Source organism: Notolepis coatsorum (assembly GCF_963971535.1).
Source record: "Notolepis coatsorum genome assembly, chromosome: 19".
In the NCBI taxonomy this organism is placed as follows: Eukaryota; Metazoa; Chordata; class Actinopteri; order Aulopiformes; family Paralepididae; genus Notolepis; species Notolepis coatsorum.
In genome coordinates this window covers 43,364,401-43,384,461 of record NC_140183.1, presented here as the reverse complement: position 1 = coordinate 43,384,461, position 20,061 = coordinate 43,364,401, and the positions used below count along the sequence as shown (strand labels likewise).

The 20,061-nt window shown below is 45.2% G+C and overlaps 1 protein-coding gene across 1 annotated transcript in view; it reads right to left on the bottom strand.

The window, feature by feature from the left end:
• LOC311246473 (m-AAA protease-interacting protein 1, mitochondrial) overlaps window positions 1-18,937 on the bottom strand; it is a gene marked incomplete at both ends in the record, with an annotated part of 54,154 nt that extends 35,217 nt beyond the window's left edge. The window contains one exon of the mRNA XM_084336627.1: window positions 18,580-18,937. Within this exon, the coding sequence (XP_084192753.1) occupies window positions 18,580-18,937 (358 nt within the window). The remainder of the gene's footprint in view (window positions 1-18,579) is intronic.
• Window positions 18,938-20,061: the final 1,124 nt, after the last annotated feature.

Genomic DNA, 20,061 nt, shown 5'->3' with positions numbered 1-20,061 from the left:
ATGAATACACCTTAGTTGCACTACTACTACTACTGCTACTACTAATACTACTACTACTGCTGCTATACGTATATGCTATTGCTACTACTACTCATACTGCTAATACTACTACTACTCATACTGCTACTGCTAATACTACTACTACTGTTGCTACGTATACTGCTATTGCTACTACTACTCATACTGCTAATACTACTACTACTACTACTCATACTGCTACTGCTAATACTACTAATACTGCTACTGCTAATACTACTAATACTGCTGCTACTGCTACTACTGCTACTACTAATACTACTACTACTACTGCTGCTACGTATACTGCTACTGCTACTACTACTCATACTGCTAATACTACTAATACTACTACTACTCATACTGCTACTACTGCTACTATTAATACTGCTGCTACTGCTACTACTACTGCTGCTACGTATACTGCTACTACTACATTTACATTTACATTTACATTTAGTCATTTAGCTGACGCTTTTATCCAAAGCGACTTACAAGTTCTGTACTACTACTCATACTGCTGCTACTGCTACTACTACTACTACTACTAATACTGATCAGGGTTGTGATGGGCCTAGGCCCTCGTGATCATGTTGGGAGGAGACATTTTCAGGAGCTCAACTGGCTACCAGTTGAGGCCAGAGTAGCCCAGCTTAGGCTCAACATGGTAGACAAAATAATGAATAACAGGGCCCCCAAATATTTTAGCAACTCTTTTCCTAGTGTTAGGGAATCACACAGCCACAGAACAAGATCTAGCATAGCAAACATGCATCCTCCAAGGTGTAGAACAAAGATGGGACAGTGCTCATTTGCTCACACAGGAGTGGAGTGAGGTGCCTTTGATCACCAAAGAGGGCTTAAACCTGTATAGTTTCAAGGTGAACGTTAGGAAATGGCTCGTAGAAAATGTCCCAGAGTAACTCAGGAAGCTTCCTGTTTTAATGTAGTGTAGTTTTAGTGTGTCTGTACATTTTGTACATATTTTATTAATAATGTTGTATTTTACATTTACTTTTATTTTTAGCAATATAGTGTAGGTAGGCTAATTAATATTTAGCACATATTTACATGAACATATATTACACATATTATGTGTAATATATGTTCATGTAAATATGTGCTGCTGAGACCAAGGACCACAATGGAAATAAGTCTGTGACTTTTTTGTGCTATCCTTGATTATTTTAGGATGCATGACTTGTTGTAACATGTAATGTATAATAAATAATTGTCAAATAAACTAAATACTACTGCTACTACTGCTGTTACTACTACTACTGCTACTACCGCTACTACTACTACTTCTGCTATTGCTACTACTACCACTACTACTATTACTACTATTACTACTACTACTATTGCTACTACCACTACTACTATTACTACTACTACTTCTCAGTTTCTGTGTGGTAATCTCACTTAATTTAGCCCATCACTGTAATTTTTAAAGGTTGCCGGGAGACATATGCTATTGTGTACCATTTCCCTCCCGTGTTACTTTCGAGGGTCAGCGTGGGTTTAATTGATTCCTCTTCTCCTTCCATCTCTTATTAGGGCCACAACGCTCTCCATGGGAACTGCTAATTGGCCCTCCCCTGTGGCCACTTGGAGAAACAGGCAGACGCAGCCTGGTAGTCACTCCTCTGCGTCCGGAGGGACAGCGGCTGGTATAAACGATTCACGTTCTCTATACGGCCCTCCGCGGTTCTGCTTGAGGGATGGGATTCCACCGTCTCACACTTATACCATCTGTCCACCAGATTTAGTTGGGAATCGTTGGGGGACCGTACGGTTGGTTATTGAGGTTATCGAGTGTGTTTACAGAGTAGCGTTGTATGTTCAGAGTGGTGTGTGTTTGTGTTGTGTGTGTGTGTGTGTGTGTGTGGGGGGGGGGGGGGGGGGGCGGAAGGGGGGATGGGGGTAGACTGCGTGTGATGTCTAGGTATCCTTCTTTTGGCGTTTGCTAGAACTGACCTTGATTTTCTTTTTGGTACTACGTTTTTTAGAAATAAAGATATGCCGTTACAACATATGCAGGTTTCTGGGTTCATTCTCTTTTTGTTCCCACACAACCTCAAAGGCACCCAGGTTGAAATAGCTACTGTGTGTCTCTTTAGAGCAGGGGTGGGCAATTAACTTTTACAAGGGGCCACATGAGAAACCTGAACTGTGTTGGAGGGCCGAACCAATGATAACTTGAACTTAATTCTGCTCAATATTCATCATCTCCCATTGTAAAAATGTACGCGGGCCGGACACGGACGCCCAAAGGGACGGAAGTGGCCCGTGGGCCGTAATTGCCCAGGTCTGCTTTAGAGTCTGTTTGTGCATCCTGTATTAACCCTCTCATAGTGTTGTGGTGCACTTGATATGAGCTTGATACCACACAATGTAAGGGTTGATGCCACACAATGTAAGGGTTTTTGAGCCATCACATTTCCTTGAATGTGACATTTCCATCTAACCCCTTGTTATCGTACTGTAGGGATTTGGCTTTTGGGCATTTGGTAAACCTGCACTATGGAACCATTTCATGACAAACTATATAGCTTCTTTAGCATGCTAAATCACAGAGTTGAACTGAACAAGAGAAAACCCCCCCAACAGTGACCTCTTCTGGTCAGGCACACAATCTGTAAAAGTCTCATTTCATAAATGTCGACACAAATGTAAAAAGTGTCAAAAAAAAAAGCTTGAAGAAATGTCCTTTCCTAGCTGTTTTCTCTTGTCCACCATCTTTATCTCACTGCCACAGGGTGCCAATCTTCCCTAGTGCAGCTTTAAAGGAACACGCCAACTTTTTGGGAAATTAGCTTATTTGCCATCTACCCTGGAGTTAGACAAGCAGATACATACCCTTTTCTTCTCTGTGCATGCATTAGGCTTATGGAACAGCCACACCGTTAGCCTAGCTTAGCTTAACTAGGCTACACTGGCACACCTATTTCCAGTGAATGACGCTAAGCTAGGCTAATGGTGCGGCTGTTCCCTAAGCCTAATGCATGCACAGAGAAGAAAAGGGTATGTATCTACTTGTCTAACTCCAGGGTAGATGGCAAATAAGCGAATTTCCCAAAAAGTTGGCGTGTTCCTTTAAGTCAGAAAATGGTTCTGTATCTGGTCCGGTGCAAACCTGTTCTTCTGTACATTAAAATATCTGAGCAGCACTGCAAAGTAGGTTTCATAATCATATTCATATATTCTCATGGTTTTAAGAGAGCGGGGCACAATTTTACAGTAAACTATTCACATCACTATGACTCAACACGTCTCTGGCTAAAACTTTCACTTTATTTGTTGTGGCAGATATTTCTAACGAAACACCCTCAATTTATTTGAAGTAATAGGCACAAAAAGATCATCATCATAGAATCTAGATCATCAAAAAGCAAGTCGAGCTAGACTTAACCGGGCCTTATGTGGTGTTAGGGTCTCCAGCGACCAGTTTCAAGGTTATAATATGTAATAACTACCATGTAGTTGATTTTATTAGAACACGGCTTTATGATATCCTCCACAACACATATATAAGCACAGCAAAACTATGTTTCACCATTTTGAAAATTCTGAAGGTATCTGCAGACTGTGGTGTTAGGGTCATTCTTGACCCGGCAAGGTAAAACTATACTATAAAAATACTAAATAAATAAAATAATAATAAATATACTAAACTTTTTTTCAGAAGTTATATTCTAATATTGTTCTATTATAGTCAGAAAACATGATTATCTATGGGTTTCACATTTAGTATATTATGATTGAACAACCTCATTTTCATATCAAAATAAGGGACATGATGTGTCTCGGGGGCCATAAAATCAAATTACAATGGGATTATATGGTTATGAATGCATATAATGTTAGTTAGGATGTAGTATTAACTATATTAAGTGATACTCCTTTCTTTTTAGTGGTCAGGACTGAGTTAGACCCCGGGTCAACATTGACCCGCTAACAACGGTCAGTGGTGCCAATTCCTAACACAACATGAGGGTTAACTGAGTCGAAAGACCTTTTTCAAACTCTTCAAAACACCCCGACGTCTAATAACTGTGTGCATATCTAGAGGTTTAAACATATTTTCAGTTGATAATCTTTGAAACTGTGAAACATCAAAACTCAATAACCACCATGCAGGAAGTCAAGCTGAAATTGAATTGGTCATGAAAAGTTGTGTAGAGAAATCCCAGTGGGCCCCTCTCAGCCCGGGAGACATCCGAGGGCTAAACTGTGTTATCGGTTCTGATTAAGGAGCATGTTCAGGGGTACCATGCTCCACCACGGAGACAGCCATGGGTGTCAATAGGGCTAATTAGCTCATTACACTAAGGTATTTAACGTGTGGCGTAATCATCCTGTGTCACCACTTAAGCCCTGGTGGAGCACGAGGAGTGATGGAGATTGAATACCCCTTAACCTCTGCAAACGATCTGCGGCGTGACTGACAGGAGGAGGCACATATCAACTTACACTGTATGGAATTTGCATTTTTTGTTATCTTTTTTTTTTTAGTTCAGTGGAATCTTAATCACCCCAGCAACATATTTATTGTTTGCTGAACCCTCTGAAATCAAGATACGGGCTTCCAGTTTGATTACATTTTGCGTAACATAGATGAAAATCACATGATACTTTTAAGTCTTAATTCCAGAAAAAGTTGAAAAACTGTATGAGTCTTCTTTGTTTTTCTCGCCCACGTTCTCACAGTTCCACATATCCGTTGGTTGCTCCTGCCACCGCTGCCTTGCTCTCTGGTCTCGGAGAGGAGGCGGGGAGGAGACCTGAGGGCCTCTCTGTGCTGGCACCGTGCTGGCCGCGCCGCCGCTCTCCATGAAAGGAATGTCTGGTGCAGCATCACTCACTGCTGGCATCTGGAGAGGGCCTGCCAGTCCCTCACTATCGTGCCACCACACACACACACACACACACACACACACACACACACACACACACACACACACACACACACACACACACACACACACACACACACACACACACACACACACACACACACACACACACACACACACACACACACACACACACACACACACACACACACACACCACACACACATAGCATCACGCTCTGCTCCTACCTTGTGCATGGCAGTGATAGGCGGAGAACGAGGAGCACACAGCCTTATCGTCGCCAATCCAGATGAACCTAAAGACACGCTTCCCCAACACCCCAGACCCACATGCTGCATAGTTGGCCACCATTAGCCTTATTTTAACGATGACAGTCCTAAGGCAAAGGGGAAGGGGGGGGGGCGCCACTGCCAATGTACTCCCCTGATTCGCTACATTTCCCTGGGCTACAAGGCCTCTAGGCTTACTGGCCCATGGAGACATAAGCCCCGGCCTCCCTGGGGGCTCTCGGCCAACCCAGGCGCTTGGCATGGACCGAACCGCCCAATGGGAGCCATCCAAGAGCAGTGGATGGCTATGATATGCTTCCACCGAGGGCAATTTCAGTCATGCGGAATTTGAAGGGATGAAGGGAATGCATTTAGTTGGGGGTGGACTGATGAGGAGAGAGTTAGGTTGCTCAACTGCCTTCACACATTACCCCCTCTCATAATAGGATTAAAATGACTGTAGAAAGGTTCAAATAAGGCCTAGGCTATGCCTGAAATAATAAGGATTTATTTTGTAAAGTATTTTATTATTTTTTTTATGCTAAAATGACATTTACTGTAAAGTATGTACCACTGGCATCAGTGATTCCAGGTTTTAGAATTAAGCATTAGATCACGAGACAGAGTGGGTTATAGAAATTAGATCACGCCTATGGGTGGTTGTTAGGCCCGAGGCGCAGCCAAGGGTCGTTAGACCCCCATAGGCGTGATCTAATTTCTATAACCCACTCTGTCGTGTGATCTAATGCTTTTATACAATGGCCGATGTCATCCAACCTTATTGCATTTGCTATACAATAAACACACATTAATTGAAGATTTATTGACAAAACCATCCGCAGAAAAAGTAGTCCCCAAAAAGAGAAGTTGCCTCCTTGTGGAAGCAGCTCGGAAGTGCAACTGTCTCTCAACTAACACATCCAACTGTTCTCAGTAACACATCCAACAAACTAACACATCCAACTGTTCTCACTAACACATCCAACAAACTAACACATCCAACTGTTCGCACTAACACATCCAACTTCTCCTTTTTTTTTTACCTACTTTCTATAGAACTTCATTCTTAGATGCTTCTATAGAAAGTAGGTACTGTACAAAAAAAAAGAAAAAAAAAGGTTCTTTGCCCTATAAAAAAACAAAAAATGTATTACTGTCCGCCTTGTTTCCAACTGGTTAAGCTTGGCGACTCTTTCGAAGTCGCCCTCTTTCGAAGTTGGTTATGCTTAGAGTTTGGAATCAGGGCTGGTGGTCTATCGCCCTGCTCTAAAGACAAACTCTAAGCATAACCAACTTCGAAAGAGGGCGACTTCGAAAGAGTCTCCAAGCTTAACCAGTTGGAAACAAGGCGGACAGTAATACAATTTGCAATCAATCAATCAATCAATTCAATAATCCACGCTCACTTAAAACAGCGCACGTCCCAGCTGCTTCTATAGAAAGTAGGTTAAAAAAATTAAAAAATAATTTTTGCAATCAATCAATCAATTTGCGCGATATTTATTTCGTTCCACAATGACTCATGACCCACCAATTACAACATTGTTTAAGAAACGAACACATTCGCAGTGACAGAATTGTTTTTTATTTAGTCGTTATCAACATATCCATTCGTAAGGTTATTGTCCGCCATCTTGCTTTCACTTCTAAATCCACGACTGGCGGAGTGATCGTAATTCGGTTGTGGGCGGGTTCTAGGACCATGAGCGTCGGGTTATGACAAATAACCACGTGTAACTTGACTGTTTTAGCCAATCAGAATCGAGAAATTTGCATACCATTGTATAAACATTATTTAGTATAGTGTCTAAGTTGCATGTCTTAACTAAAGCCACATGAAAGAGGAACCAATCAATGATCTCATCTTTCATGTTTGTTGCAAATAGACTAATATAGTTCGATCTGCACTAATGACACCACATTAGATTCCTTATATGCTGTGTAATGAATGTGGTGAATAGCTGATTCCTATTTCTTTTTATCATCAACATTTCTTTCTTTATTGTCGCTCCATCACTGAATCAATATCACAGTTCTTTATGAGTTTTATGACCCACAAAGGTTTTTCATCTCATAAAGGCTGTCAGTGTCTGTCAATCATAAAGGCGGTACAACCACTCACCTCCCCCAAACACATACAAACACACACATGCGTGCACACACACACACACACACACACACACACACACACACACACACACACACACACACATACACACACACACACACACACACACACACACACACACACACACACACACACACACACACACACACACACACACACACACACACACACACACACACACACACACACACACACACACACACACACACACACACACACACACACACAATCGAGGGGTTAAAAGCACATTGATGAAGGATTACTGTAATTTTTTATCTAGACGTGTTGTTTTTTTTATTCGCTCCGACTGCGCTGCCTTGATGGTTTTGATTAATATGGCCAGGAAGTGTTTGTGAACAAGACATATACTGTGATTCATCTGCAAAATAATCCAATCATTACCAGCTAATGACAGGGGGGGGGTGAAAAATTATGCCGGGCCGCCACAGCTTCCCAACATGCATTGGGGGCCCCATAGACACGGAGGCCCCACCTGTCACAGCGTTGCAGTAATTGCATTGTGGGCTCTCCTCTCCTCTGCTCGCTCTCCCCTCTTCCCTATCCACTGCCGTTCAGCTGCGCAGACAATACTCGTCTTAATGAAGCCGTCTGACGAGGTGGCAATTACAGACTTCTGTCACTGTCACCGGGGGCAACCAGATAGGGGTTTAGGTGGGGGGGGGGGGTTGTGGGAGGGCGTGTTCACCCCTGAGGGGTTCTCCACACCCGCTGTTTTGCGCTCTATGGTGGGGTGGCTTGGCTGCTGTCAAAGGCAACTTGGGAGTGAGAGCTGGATCAGGGGTTTGCTGTATGAGTGATTATTAAAATGTAAGTGATACAGGGGTGTAACGGTACAAGTATCCTTACCGAACCGTGTCAATACTGGACCTTTGGTACATTAACCACTAACGGAAGGCACGTGCAGAACTTTATTTTGCGTGCAGAATTGTATTCAAAACTCGAAGTTTACCCCTTCCCAAAATATAATTTGCGCAAAGGGCCGAATGTTCGTTCAGCCCATGCACAACACTGAGAGATTACCTGTAATTTAGCATAGCCTCATCGTGTGGCACACACACACGCACGCACGTGCCCCCCACTGGCCCATCGTAGGGAGGATAGAAGCCCATCACATGTCCCCTCCGATACACATGGAGGCAGCCAGTCACATCTTTTCACCTGCCAGCGCAGACTCTCATTGGCGAGGAGTAACGTGTAGGAGGCTCACACTGTCCCCGCCATTTTCCTGCCTTTGCTGTGCAGGCGCCCTAACCGACCTGTAGGAGTCGCTGTTTACAACGATCAGACTACCACCCATCGATTCCCCTCCCGCTGACTGATGATGAGTCAGTATGACGGCCGGCCCAAGCCGGAGGCAACGCTGACAGCCGGATTTGAGACCGGTGTCTCTTGCGTTGGTGACAAGCGCAATGTCCGCTGCGCCACCCAGCCGCCCCGGCTACTTACATTCTTGACGCTAGAACTCCCAAAATAGCGTTAGCATAAAAGAAGGTAGGCCAGCTGTAGTTTACATAGCTTGCATAAAACTGTCTCGAGGTTCCACAAGTTCGTGCAAATCCGAAGTAGTGCAAATCACTGTCTTCACTTCGATGATCGCGGTTATTGTTGTTGTTCATTACTACTTGCACGTTATTCAGCGCAATGACGCGTGTCTCCTATCCGTCATGCAGCGCATTCAGGCCCACCGGGGGGGGAGAGCCCCTGTGGCGTCCAGTCCACCCTGGCATTTCCCCCCAGAAACGGACAGGGCCCTTCGGGTTAACAGAATATATTGTACGAGCAGCGCTCGCCTGTGACCCGGCGGACACCGGGTTGAACTAATCCGGTCCGGCGCGACCAGGATGAGTCTCGGGTCCCCATCACACGACAAAACATCACAGGAGGCGCCACCGGGACGGTCTGTAAAAGAACAGCTCACGGTGGCCCACCCATCGGGCGTGAAGCCCCCTTGTGATGCTTGATCTACCCCGTCATTTCCCCCCGGAAATGCACGCAAACCTTAGAGCTGGCAGAGGTAAAACTCCCTCCCGGCCGACCACATAAATGCCGCTATGCCGTTTTGACAGACCAGGACACCCGGTCCCTAAGATGGCCATTTCAAATAAATATTTGAAACATGCCTGGGACCAGGCGCTGACATCGGTCCCTTAGGACCAAGCACTGATATCAAAGAACGGGGAACAGACCCTTACATTTATGCCTATTTAAAATGGGCTGTAACTGTCCCGGTTCGAAAAGGAAAAAAGAGAATGGTCTCTGCTTGGCCGGGGCTCTCGTAGCCGCGGCCCCGATAACAGTGCTCGTAAAACCTGAGAACGGTGTTGGGCGAATTTCGATAAGAAAGAACCCCAACCCATTGTCTCTTCCCCGTATTTGGGTAAACCAGGGGAAGACCGGTCCTCGCAAGTGTAACCGGTGTCGTATTGCTCTGCGTTGTCTTTCGATTTGACCCCTGTTAAGGGATCGCCCTGAGTGGGAGTTGAACCCCGGTCTCCTGTGCCGCGGGCGGCATCACAGACCACTAGACCAAGAGGTGAATTCACTTCTTGGTAATGTGTCTGGACGCCTCTGGGGAGTGAGTTTACTTGCAGTACCACTTAACGTCCACAGCCACTTCACTACACTGTCCATCGTGACTGTGGATAGACACGCGGTACCTCCGTTACACAAGGATCTCGACACAGGATTTATACACAGAGCCTGGGAAAAAACACCTGTCACTAATTCCGCTCTCACGAGAGGGGAAGATGCCAGTTTATCCCGCAGAGACCTCTCATTCGACAACGTGAGTTGGGATCTGAACCACGCAGGCCCCAACTCATGGGCATACCCCTCGGGCCAATAAGAAGACTCGAGCCCAGTGACATCGTTATGGCAGGGGATGGAGGGAAGGGGGCCCACAGACGGTTTAGGCTCGGTCCCACGCCCATCACCTCCTGCCGCGGGACACGCCCCATCATATGGGGGTCCCCGGGGCTTTAACACACTCTGAGGAGGAGGCTCCGCTGAGGAGGCTGTGAAACTCTCTCAGGAGGCTCTGAACTCCCTGAGGAGGAGGCTCTGAAACTCTCTGAGGAGGCTCCCTGTGCTCATAATGCCATAATCCCGTGGGGTCGTAATCTCGTGGGGTCTGGGTTTTTTAATCCTTGCCACGAACCATGCCACGAACCCTGACACCGCCAGCGAGCTTTGTATCTCGCGGGGTCGGGGTTCAGGGGAGGATTTTGACATAATTGACAAATGTCATAACCTCTCAGAGGAGGGATCTGACATAATTGACACAAGCAGTGCTAGCACCGTGATGCCTACAAAAGGAAAAAACATACACCCCACGGCTTCATTTCACAAGATAGACAATTGCCTACTTGACATGAACTCATATAACTAGGGTTACAGAATATTACAGTTATATCCCATTTCAGGTGCACGTTCAAACATATTTGAGTGACATTGCTGCATGCTTGTTTCAACCAAAAACTACCTGGGTATCAGCCTCTGTCACGAGAAGTGATATGTCGGGCTGCTTTCGTCAAATTGACACAACACATCCAACATCCCACCCCCCTCCCCCCCTCCCCAACCAACCTCACGTAACGTAAAAACATACGAGGTGAAAGCAAGGAACAGTGTTACTAGCTGTGTGTTGATTTACAAGTGAAAAACATACGCTTCATTGCTTTGCAAAAGCCAAACACGATAGCTAACCACCAAACCGTGGGCTCTGAGACTATTATATTATATGTTTGTTTAAAACGTGTCCACCTGAGTCCCAGCGGCTCCATTTCAAAGCAAGAATTGCCGCCCGCCATATTTTCTACCTTACCACGTAAAGAGAAAAAACATACAAGGTGAAAAAGGAAAGCAGTGCCCTTAGCCGTGTGTAGAAGCGAAGCATACAGCGAAGCATACGCAAGCATATGCCCGCCTCATTGCCTTGAAAAAGCCAAAATACAATAGCTAGTCACCATCCGTGGATTCTGGGTCTACGTTTGTTTAAAAAACGTGTTCACATGAATCCTCGTGGCCCAATTTCACAAGCAATAATTGCCGCCTGCCATACTTTTAACTGTACCAGAAAAGGGTAGCGGGCCCTCATTGTTTATTCCGTACAAGGCATACACAAAACACATTTAGTGAAATGATAACACGTTGTTGTCCCACTCTCACAGAGGGACTTTTTATTTGAAACATAGTATTTTGGGGGGGGGGGGGGGGGGGGGGGGGGGGGGACTGGGGGTTAGGTGAAAAAAGGAGAAAAAGGGAAGAGGGGTAGATGGAGGGGGGGGACAGCCTAGGTCTAGTCCCACGCCCGTCACCTCCAATGCTTGCTCAACACTGATGCTGCGGGCGTCAGCAACCTGACAGAGTGGGATCCCACGTGCATCATCACGCTAGTGCGTAAGGGGATCCCTAGTGACGGGAGCGCTTGTTTTACGCCACCTCCCCATCACACGCAGTCAGAATTTCACCAAATTGATATGACACATCCAAGGAATGGTTTATATTCCCCGGCCCAACCAACCTCACGTACAGTGAAAAGACATATGAGGTGAAAAGGAGAGTGTCCCTAGCCGTGTGTTGTTTTTACAAGCGAAAACATACGCGAGCATATGGCCATATGCACGCGTCATCGCTTCGAAAAACCAAAACCAAAAACCAACCGCGAGCCCTGGGTCCACGTTTGTCTAAAACTTGGCCACAGGAGCCATGCGGCTCCATTCACAAGCAAGAATGTTTAAACGCTGCTCCAACAAAAAACCTGCCACTCGTAGTTTGGGGGGGGGGGGCATGGGGGCCAAAGAGAAAACAGAGGAAGATAGAGGTGGAGGAAAGGGGGGGATAGAGCCTAGGCTTAGTCCCGCTCCCCTTACCTGCTGCCGGGTGCGGTGCATCCTCCTCGAGGTGCGCTCCATTTGCCGCCTCTCTATCTCCGTGTTTACGTCTCGCGTATCAGGCCTCTCGCCATTTGGCGTCGGGGAATCAAACCCCGACTCTTGCCAGCGAGGCATCAAAGATGAAAACCCCCACCCCCTCCATTTAACCCTCTGGGATGTGATGGTAGGAGAGCGCAAGGTCCTCTCTGGCACCAGCTCTTCCGCAGAACCGAGGGGAAACGAACCCCGCGGCCCACATACTCTTCCTCCTTCTCTAACCACCCGCCCTGCTCGCTCACCACCGAACGGCGGGAGCAAGCAGGCGGAGAGCTTGTGCCGCAAACGTCTGCCACCAGAGAGACCGTGCCTGTTGTCAGGGGTCCGTTTGATGGGGACACCGGAGCTACCTTCCTCACGAGTGAGGGGTGCTCAGCGGCCTTCGGGCGGGAGGGAGCACTGGCGGAGCCCCAAGAAAGGCTTCTCGGGTCTCGGTGACGATGCCATCACGAGAAACAGCAACAAGAAAAAACTATAATAGAAAAAAAGTCATATTTTCACTGTCTAAAGTGCGCCTGTAGCCAAACACTTCCGAATTAAATTATGAGGGAAGGAAGAAGCATGGTCACAGGCAAATGAAGGTGCATGTAGCGAAAGCTTTCAAGGTTACAATAAGTAACAAGGTAATATCCCAGTAAGAGCAGAACGCTGAGCAAGAACGAAATGTAACTTTCCCCCACTGTACCGAAAACCCGTACCGAACCGTGACTTCAAAACCGAGGTACGTACGTTTTTTGTGTACCGTACACCCCTAATAGCCGCATCTGGAGACGTCTCGCGACTGATGAACGACACAGTGACATACTGTCAAAAATGTAAACTCACCTTGCCTTAGAAGAAACGGGTCATCTGGCTACTTTGAGTCTTTAATCTTTGGGTAAAGCAAAAATAAATATGTGTTCTGAGTTTCACCACAGAGAAATGTGTTATTAACCACTCAGCCAAATTTTTATGATTAAAAAGTATTACAAAACCCCGCTCAAAAACAGCTCATCTGGCTGCTCTGACCATGTCTCAGGATTGTGGGGGCATGGTCAGATCATGCTTGATTGTCCACTCTTGGACCCTACTTGGTTAGAAAGCTTGACTAATTGACTAACAAGTCAACTAGGTTAGTGTTTTAAAAATGTTTTTAAATTGTTCTTAATTTAAATAAATCTGTTTTTATTTGTAAATTTGTGTTTTTATTTAAGTACTGTATACCTCCAGGAGTATGAAGCTAATTGTTTTAGCATTTTGCGTTCACATACCTGAAATGGTTAGCATTAGCTTTGCTATGCTACATTTTTTAGCTACTTATCAACTCTGGGAGAACCATGTTAATGCGCTCTAGTTTTTATATAGTTTTAGAGGAGGGTTTCACAGTCTTTTCACATGTTTTCAGCAACTATTTTCTAACATGTATAATGTGTTTAGAAATAAATAAATCTCTGAATTAGCTTGACCTGAACTTTAAAGATTCAGTGTGTTTTTCAATCTCATTGCATTTTTTACAGGAGGTATGCTACCCAAATTACCCAAAATGTGAAATGTGAAATGTTAGAACATCAAGCCATTCCAGATATCAAATCTACTTCCTTGAAGATATTACAAAATATACTCGGGTTACTGTGATTGGCTGATTGGTCACATCTAGATGAGTGGTGTAAGGACACTGAGTGCTTAACAATCAAGCATCTATAGACCTGTTCGCTGTATATGTCAGACTCTGTGTGCGCGTGCATCACAGGGGCAGAAAGAAACGTAATCCTAGTCAGAACAACGGGGCAGACTACACTATATTTGCATTTGTTAGCCAGGTCACTGCCAGAGACACCAAGAGCTGTCAACCAGCAAACTTGTGCTGTGGGAGGCAACACACTGGCATCGATCACGAGGACGTCCCACACTAACATACGTGGACATACTCAAGAAAGATGAACAGGTCTATAGTGTGTAGTAAACAGAAGGCCACGCCCCCTCAGCCTACTTGGTTGTGCTAAGAGAGGGTGACCTAAAAATAAATCAAATGATACATCTGGTGCTGAAGAAAATTATACTCATGACATTAACATCCCACAATAAGCAAGTTATGACTGAAAACATAATGTGTGTGTGTGTGTGTGTAGCCAGCCAACCAGGTAGAACATGGCAGAAAAAAGAAAAAATCATGTATTCAAACCAGTTCAGTGTATTCCTAAGTGTATTGCTCTCCTGTGTAGAATGATGTGGTGACTGCAGACTCAGGGAGGAGGCAGAGGAAGTGAGAAAGAGACCCAAGAGTTACAGGTAATGGGATATCAGACAGCTTAAAGTGTAGGATAACATCCCTAGTAAAAAAAAAATGCTATAGGAATCTCTATACGTTTTTGGAACCCTATAGCAATCCTTTAGGATCCCATAGGATTTTGAGACAGTTCTGTGCTCTATATTGCAGGAAATTGCACGTACAGGTGTTCATTAAATTAAAAACATTCTGCCATGGAGGTGGTCGTGCCGGACCCACTCCAAACCACCCCTTGCCTGCCAGTTACTAATCTTGCACCCCCACTTTCAACTATAACTAGGCGGCACAGCAGCGCACCAGCAGCTTGCAGCTTGAACAGACTGACAGGAAAATGTCCTCAGTTTGAGTCAAATTTACTCTGCGAAATGTACTGTGTATATCGAAGCAGGGAGTGATTGTATACTACAGAGCACATCAAAATGTAAGTGTCTGTCAACCTAATAGTGTGCTTGAGTAGACTTTGTGTGGGACATGGGATTACAGAGAGACAGGACAAGTAACAGCTTTTGTATGTTGAGTATCAGAAAACATTGTCACAAGAATAGGGGAAAATATGCATAGCCTAGTGCGACTCAAGGTTCTTTGGTAGACTATTGCATTGGTTCATTCATTGAAGATGAACGCAATGCGACATCCTTAGGCTCACCCATCAACAGTTCAGGTGCTGAACTGCTGATCCGAATGTATAGGTAAAAAACATATTATGCGTTTTCATCAATAAATACATGGCCAAAAATGTTTTTGCACGTGCCCTAACGCGCGCTCGCTTTTAGTAGGGGCCCATAAGGATTCTTTCAGGGGGCCCAGAATCTACAGCTACGCCCCTGCAAGTGCACACACACACACACACACACACACACACACACACACACACACACACACACACACACACACACACACACACACACACACACACACACACACACACACACACACACACACACACACACACACACACACACACACACACACACACACACACACACACACACACACACACACACACACAAACACTGATATCTCTGTGAAAATAGATCCGATTACCCCAAGACTGGTAAAATAAATTGCTTACCTCAGATCAGATGTTCTCCAAAAAGATTATTCCAATTCCTGATCGCCATTCCAAATATCGATCGCGTTTATTGATTCAGCGTTGGGTACTGTAAATATGTATTCCACGTTGTTTTGCGGCTCTGCAATCACTTCGATCCTTCAGTTGGCTTGACGGAAAAGTAAAATGAGGAAACTGGAGTGGGGTGCAGTACCACAGGGAGAGACGATAGGGGGCGGTATTTTCCCAATGGAGCTAATAAAAAGAAATACGACAAACAAACACTATATAGCGTTGCTGGCATTCAACTGGCGGCATGAACTAACGACAAAAAGCATCCGTGGCACTCAAAGTGTTAATGGTGATGAAGAAGGACTAATGACATGTCCACTCTTAACTCATTGGGCGCCAAAAACTAGAGATCTCGTTTCTGAAAGCCAACGCTTGAGCACCAAAAAACTAGATGTCTAGTTTTTTCCCTGTGTTTTGATTATTATTATTCTAAACACTCACGCAGACCTTTGTGAGTCTTCCTGTGGCCTCTGAGTAACTTAGAATTGAAATGACGAGGGGCGGTTAGGTGGCCGAGCGGAGATTGCGTTCGTCACCAACCCTGGAGCTGTGAGCTGGATTCGCCTGTTCGAATCCAGCTCACAGCTCCGGGGTTGTCACCAGCTTGGCTGGCCGTCTGCACTAATACAATTGGCTGTATTAGAGGGTGGGAGAAGCTGGCGGGGTGGGTCCGGGTCGTTGTAAACAGCGACTCCTACAGTTCGGTCGGGGCGCCTGCTAAGCGCGGATAGGACTTGAGGGGGATAGTGTGGTCCTCCCACACGCTACGCCCTCTCGATGAGAATCCGCGCTGCCAGGTGAAAAGAAGCGGTGATTGGCTGGACGTGTGTCGGAGGAAGCACGTGGTAGCCTCCACTCTCCCAGATGATCTGACTGTGGGGGGTAAGTGCGCAGCGACCAGGAAGGGACTGGGAATTGGCATACGACTAACATTGGGATGGGAGAAAATCGGAGGAAAATGGAGGGGAAAAAAGACCAAAAAAAAAAAAAAAAAAATTGAAATGACGATCGAATCCCGATAGGTGGCGGTATCGCCTACCTTTTGAACTGGGCTAGTTTAGTGGGGGGGGGGGGGTTTGATCATTCACTGCTGGGCACACTAGTGCCCACTACCCTGCGAACTGCAATGCAATTATGAGCGAACTATTGGAGATTATGAAGAAGACAAAACTATCACACTTATGGATGATAAGGTGTGTTTTCACCAGACTATGTTGGACTCAGCACTTCTGGTAAATCATAAAAATACTATAGTCAAACCGGCCGAGGACTCGGAGGTAACCTATTCTGCTCCGTGGTATAGTCGGGCCCGAGCATGTCCACTCTTAATGGTGATGAAGGGCTCACGACATGTCCACTCTTAATGGTGATGAAGGGCTCACGACATGTCCACTCTTAATGGTGATGAAGGACTCACGACATGTCCACTCTTAATGGTGATGAAGGACTCACGACATGTCCACTCTTAATGGTGATGAAGGACTCACGACATGTCCACTCTTAATGGTGATGAAGGGCTCACGACATGTCCACTCTTAATTGTGATGAAGGACTAATGACATGTCCACTCTTAATGGTGATGAAGGGCTAATGACATGTCCACTCTTAATGGTGATGAAGGACTAATGACATGTCCACTCTTAATGGTGATGAAGGGCTAATGACATGTCCACTCTTAATGGTGATGAAGGGCTCACGACATGTCCACAATGGTGATGAAGGACTAATGACATGTCCACTCTTAATGGTGATGAAGGGCTAATGACATGTTCACTCTTAATGGTGATGAAGGGCTCAAAACATGTCCACTCTTAATGGTGATGAAGGGCTAATGACATGTCCACTCTTAATGGTGATGAAGGACTAATGACATGTCCACTCTTAATGGTGATGAAGGGCTCACGACATGTCCACTCTTAATGGTGATGAAGGACTAATGACATGCTTAAACCCTTTTGCTCTTTGGGGAGCATAGGTCATTCATGAAATCTCTCCAGCTGGTTCGGTGTTGGGCGATTTTCTCTGCTTCCTTCCATGATGTTCTTTTTTCCTTGAGATCCGCCTCGACAGACCTTCTCCAGCTGTTTCTGGGTCTTCCTGGCTTTCTCTTCCCCTGTGGGTTCCAGGTTAAGGCCTGCCTGGTTGTGTTGGAGGATGGTTTTCTCAGGGTGTGTCCAATCCAGCCCCATTTCCTGCGTTTGATTAGGGTTTCAAGTGGTTCTTGTTGAGTGGTTTGCCAGAGCTGTTCGTTTGTGATGGTGTTTGGCCAGTAGATTCCCAGGATGTGTCGTAAACATCTGTTTATGAAGGTTTGCAGTTTGTTTGAGGTTGCTTTTGTGGTTCTCCATGTTTCTGCTCCATATAATAGAACTGATTTGACATTGGTGTTGAAGATGCAGAGTTTGGTCTTTGTGGAGATGTGGTTTGAATTCCATGTTTGCTTCAGTATTAAAAATGCTGTTCTTGCCTTCCCTATTCTTGCTTTGATGTCTTTGTCGCTGCCTCCGTCCTTCCCCACGATGCTTCCCAGGTATGTGAAGGTGTCCACCTCGTCCAGTGCTTCTCCGTCCAGTTGTACGGCCTCTTCTAAATTGTGTTTCATCTTCATCTCCTTTGTTTTTGCTTTATTGATGTGTAGTCCTGTGGTAGCTGCAATTGTGGCAAGTTTTGTGAGTTTGGTCTGCATTTGCGTTTGTGTGTGTGAGAGGAGGACTATGTCGTCGGCAAAGTCCAAATCCTCTAATTGAGACCACATTGTCCACTGAATGCCCAGATTTTGTTCGGCTGTGGTTTGTTTCATGATCCAGTCGACTGCCAGAAGAAAGAGGAAAGGGGACAGTAGGCAGCCCTGTCTGTCTCTACTGTAAAGCTGTCTGTGAGCTGGCCGTTGTGTATTACTCTGCAGGAGGTACAGCTGTTGGATGATGGTTATGAACTTCGTTGGGATACCGTAATGTGCCATGAGTTTCCATATAGTGTCTCTGTCTAAACTGTCGAATGCTTTGTGGAAGTCGATGAATGTGAGGTGGAGAGATGTGTTCCATTCCAGGGTCTGTTCTATGATAATGCGGAGGGTGGCAATGTGATCTGTACATGATCTGTCCTGTCGGAAACTTGCTTGTTCTTCTCGGAATTCTTTGTCCACTTCTTTGGACAGTCTTTCCAGGATGATCCTGCTCAAAATCTTCCCTGGCACAGATGTGAGCATGATGCCCCTGTAGTTGTTACAGTCCTTCAGGTTGCCTTTTTTGGGGAGCTTCACCAGGTATCCCTCTGCCCAGTCGCTTGGCACCTTTTCTAATGACATGTCCACTCTTAATGGTGATGAAGGACTCACGACATGTCCACTCTTAATGGTGATGAAGGGCTAATGACATGTCCACTCTTAATGGTGATGAAGGGCTCACGACATGTCCACTCTTAATGGTGATGAAGGGCTCACGACATGTCCACTCTTAATGGTGATGAAGGGCTAATGACATGTCCACTCTTAATGGTGATGAAGGGCTCACGACATGTCCACTCTTAATGGTGATGAAGGGCTCACGACATGTTCACTCTTAATGGTGATGAAGGGCTCACGACATGTCCACTCTTAATGGTGATGAAGGGCTCACGACATGTCCACTCTTAATGGTGATGAAGGGCTCACGACATGTCCACTCTTAATGGTGATGAAGGGCTCACGACATGTCCACTCTTAATGGTGATGAAGGACTAATGACATGTCCACTCTTAATGGTGATGAAGGACTAATGACATGTCCACTCTTAATGGTCATTGAATTAGGATAGAGAGTATGTAAGGGGAGAATTAAGTTCAAATGAAGACTTAAGAAAACATATAGGGCCTACAAGTCACTTCTCTAAACAGAGTGGATGACTGGTCTTAGGCTACTGGAGACACAGAGATGATGTCAATCTTCTTGTCTGACTCTGGGGAAGATGGCAAATAAGGGGAAGATGGCAAATAAGTGTATTTCCCAAAATGTTCAGTTCCTATGCTTTGTTAACATTATTATAGTTCTTCATCCTATGTATTTAATCAATAGTTGAGCCTCCTAAAGTAGGCCTAAAGTGTTACTGTTAATTCAAATGCAACTTGTGTTCTAAAATATGCTAACGAGTTTCAAGACAAAAATTATGAATTATAAATAAATACATTGACATCATGTGTTACAACAAGATAATAATACATTGAGTTGCTTGCGTGTGAGAGACTTATACTAAAAATAAATATTTCCCAGAAATGAATCTTGTCTTGTCTACTTGGGGTCAGTTATTTTTCTTAAATTAGGTAGCATTTCACTGATTATAAACCTAACGTACGTCAGCGTGTGTCTCTAACATTCTCTACATAGTTGTTTAACATTGATATTCGCTTAATCCTTTCGTCACTTGGACAAAATGGTAATTGAATCAGTCCTTGTCG